Consider the following 2,500-nt stretch of genomic DNA (forward strand, 5'->3'; position numbering starts at 1 on the left):
AGTAAACAATGCTTGGACCTAAAATGTAGATAGCTTTTTAATAATCCTCTCAATATTCAAAATGTAATTATTTTTAGACAATTTAGCCAACGAAGTTTGGGCCTAAAATCCAGAACGTTCTTGAATGTTCCTCTCAAAGTTTGAAATCTCAAATGAATCAATTTAGCCACATTGCTTGGACCGAGTTATCGAAGAGTGTGCGTTCTCCCAAAGTGCTTCGGACATCCCATGCTCGTATTATCGCTAGAAGACGCAAGAGGACTCGTTGAAGTGACTCTCGTCTTGGCCAGCGACTTGTAACCCAGATAATCTACTAACGGGTTTGGGAGCGAATATCTGAATGGAGAAAACACCCTGTGTGTTAGATTCACATTCAGTTAGGTGGAAAAAGAATTAGTTTTTATTATCTGTTCAATTACGATTTTATTTTCTTGTTTTAAACGGGGCCTACATCAGTTTGACTTTGGTGTTACTTCTTCTTCTTCTTCTTCTTCTTCTTCTTCCTCGTCCTCTTCTTCTTCCTCTTCCTAGTCTTCTTCTTCTCTTCTCTTCCTTGTCCTCGTCCTCTTCTTCTTCCTCTTCTTTTTCTTCTTCCTCTTCTTCTTCTTCCTCTTCCTCGTTCTCTTCTTCCTCTTCTTCTTCATCTTCCTCTCCCTGTTCTTCTTCTTCTTCTTCATCTTCCTCTCCCTGTTCTTCTTCTTCTTCTCCTTCTTTCTAGTGTACGTGTCCGGTCAAAAATAACGGCTAGATATTTAGATATGCTCACACACATACACACGCACACACCGATTCAACCCTTCCCACCCCCTCCCCCTTTCCTAACTACAACACTGACGGTTATGGTCTTCGAGTGTACCTTTCAGGGCATACCCCCCTCTCAGCAGGGTATGACTACTTCCTCCCCCTACTCGAGGGATGGAGAGAGAGATCGAGTAGTTGTACGTCTGGTAATGCCGCTCAACGTTGGGTGGAAAGATATATATATATATATATATATATATATATATATATATATATATATATATATATATACAGTATATATATATGTATATATATATACAGTATATATACATATATATACAGAGAAAGAGAGAGAGAGAGAGAGAGAGAGAGAGAGAGAGACTTGGTCTTCATTATATAGGGAGATTATTATTAATTATATATATACTATATATATATATATATATATATATATATATATACTGTATATATATATATATATATATATATATCTATAGAGAGAGAGAGAGAGAGAGAGAGAGATGAGAGAGACCTGGTCTTCATTATACAGGGAAGATTATATATTATTATTATGTATTATCTCGTATGATGATGAAGATCCAACCACATTTACACACTTACCAGGTACGCAATATACTGCTCATGTCGAAAGAACCAATATAGACTTAAAGAACTCAATAAAATCCTCTTTTTTATCATTTTGAAGCCGCAACAGCGACTGCTTAATATAAACTGCTCAGGCCAACCAATCATCGGCTGAGCTGAGCAGTTGAGGTGCTCAAAGTTGTCTCACAACGCTCAGAAGATTGTAAACAGTCCTGGGGAGGGACCCGGACCCAGGACTCAGGACCCCTAGTACTATTCCACCCCGTCCAGATTCCGAAGCGGAGTTTCTCACTCACTTTACAGAGTTGCCAATTCAGCGCCCTTCGCGCTAGATCTGGCGCTTTTCTGGAGAATGTAGCGCATTTTTTCCTATCTATCATAGTTTCGCTTTTATTATTATTATTATTATTATTATTATTATTACAAGCTAAACCATAACCCAGTTTGGAAAAGCAAGATGTTATAATCCCAAGGGCTCCAACAGGGAAAAATAACCAGTGAGGAAAGGAAACAAGGAAATAAATAAGCTACGAGCGTAAGAAACTATCACAATAAATGAATCCGAGAACAGTAACAGTATTGGGTATTTGACGCCTTTTAGACAATTCCAGCACTGAACATATTGCTTTTCCCGCTGATAATGATATAAATGATGAACTTATTTCCTTCCAGAGTTTTTCTAAAGGTTTCATCGCTATTCTGGCGCAATTTGAAAGCTCCTTCAGCGTGTATTCAAAATTCAGAGGACAAGAACTGAGAACTGGCAACTCTGCTCACTCAGTATACGTCAGACTGTGAGAGAGGAAGGTTGTACGACGCTGTCTCCTCCGTGCATTCGTCACGTGAATATTTTAAGTGTTATTTGTCGTTCGTTTCGTAATAGTTAAATCGTTTAGGCAGTTATTCTTACCCGAGCGAGGATTCCAACCTTGGGGGCGATATATTATGAGTGATTAAAAGATGTGTGTTTTAAAACTGGGAAGTTGTTTTGAATAATAAATAGTTTACGATGGGGAACAGGTCTTCCTCCACGCAGCTCGGCGATGGAACAAAGTCTCCGAAATCTAGAGGTAAGGACTAATGAGAGAGAGAGAGAGAGAGAGAGAGAGAGAGAGAGAGAGAGAGAGAGACAGAGAGAGAGAGAGAAAATAGA

General features: G+C 38.8%; 1 protein-coding gene across 3 annotated transcripts in view; it reads left to right on the top strand.

The window, feature by feature from the left end:
- LOC137621628 (breast cancer anti-estrogen resistance protein 3 homolog) overlaps window positions 1-2,500 on the top strand; it is a 335,690-nt gene that overhangs the window by 12,045 nt on the left and 321,145 nt on the right. Inside the window, exon 1 of one of the 3 annotated variants that reach the window (XM_068352087.1) lies at window positions 2,133-2,417. The exons of the other annotated variants lie outside the window; for them this stretch is intronic. Within the exon in view, the coding sequence (XP_068208188.1) occupies window positions 2,391-2,417 (27 nt within the window). The 5' untranslated portion in view covers window positions 2,133-2,390. Of the gene's footprint in view, window positions 1-2,132; window positions 2,418-2,500 lie in introns of those variants that run through there. 3 annotated transcript variants of the gene reach the window in all.

This window comes from Palaemon carinicauda, chromosome 28, assembly GCF_036898095.1.
Source record: "Palaemon carinicauda isolate YSFRI2023 chromosome 28, ASM3689809v2, whole genome shotgun sequence".
Taxonomy (NCBI): Eukaryota; Metazoa; Arthropoda; class Malacostraca; order Decapoda; family Palaemonidae; genus Palaemon; species Palaemon carinicauda.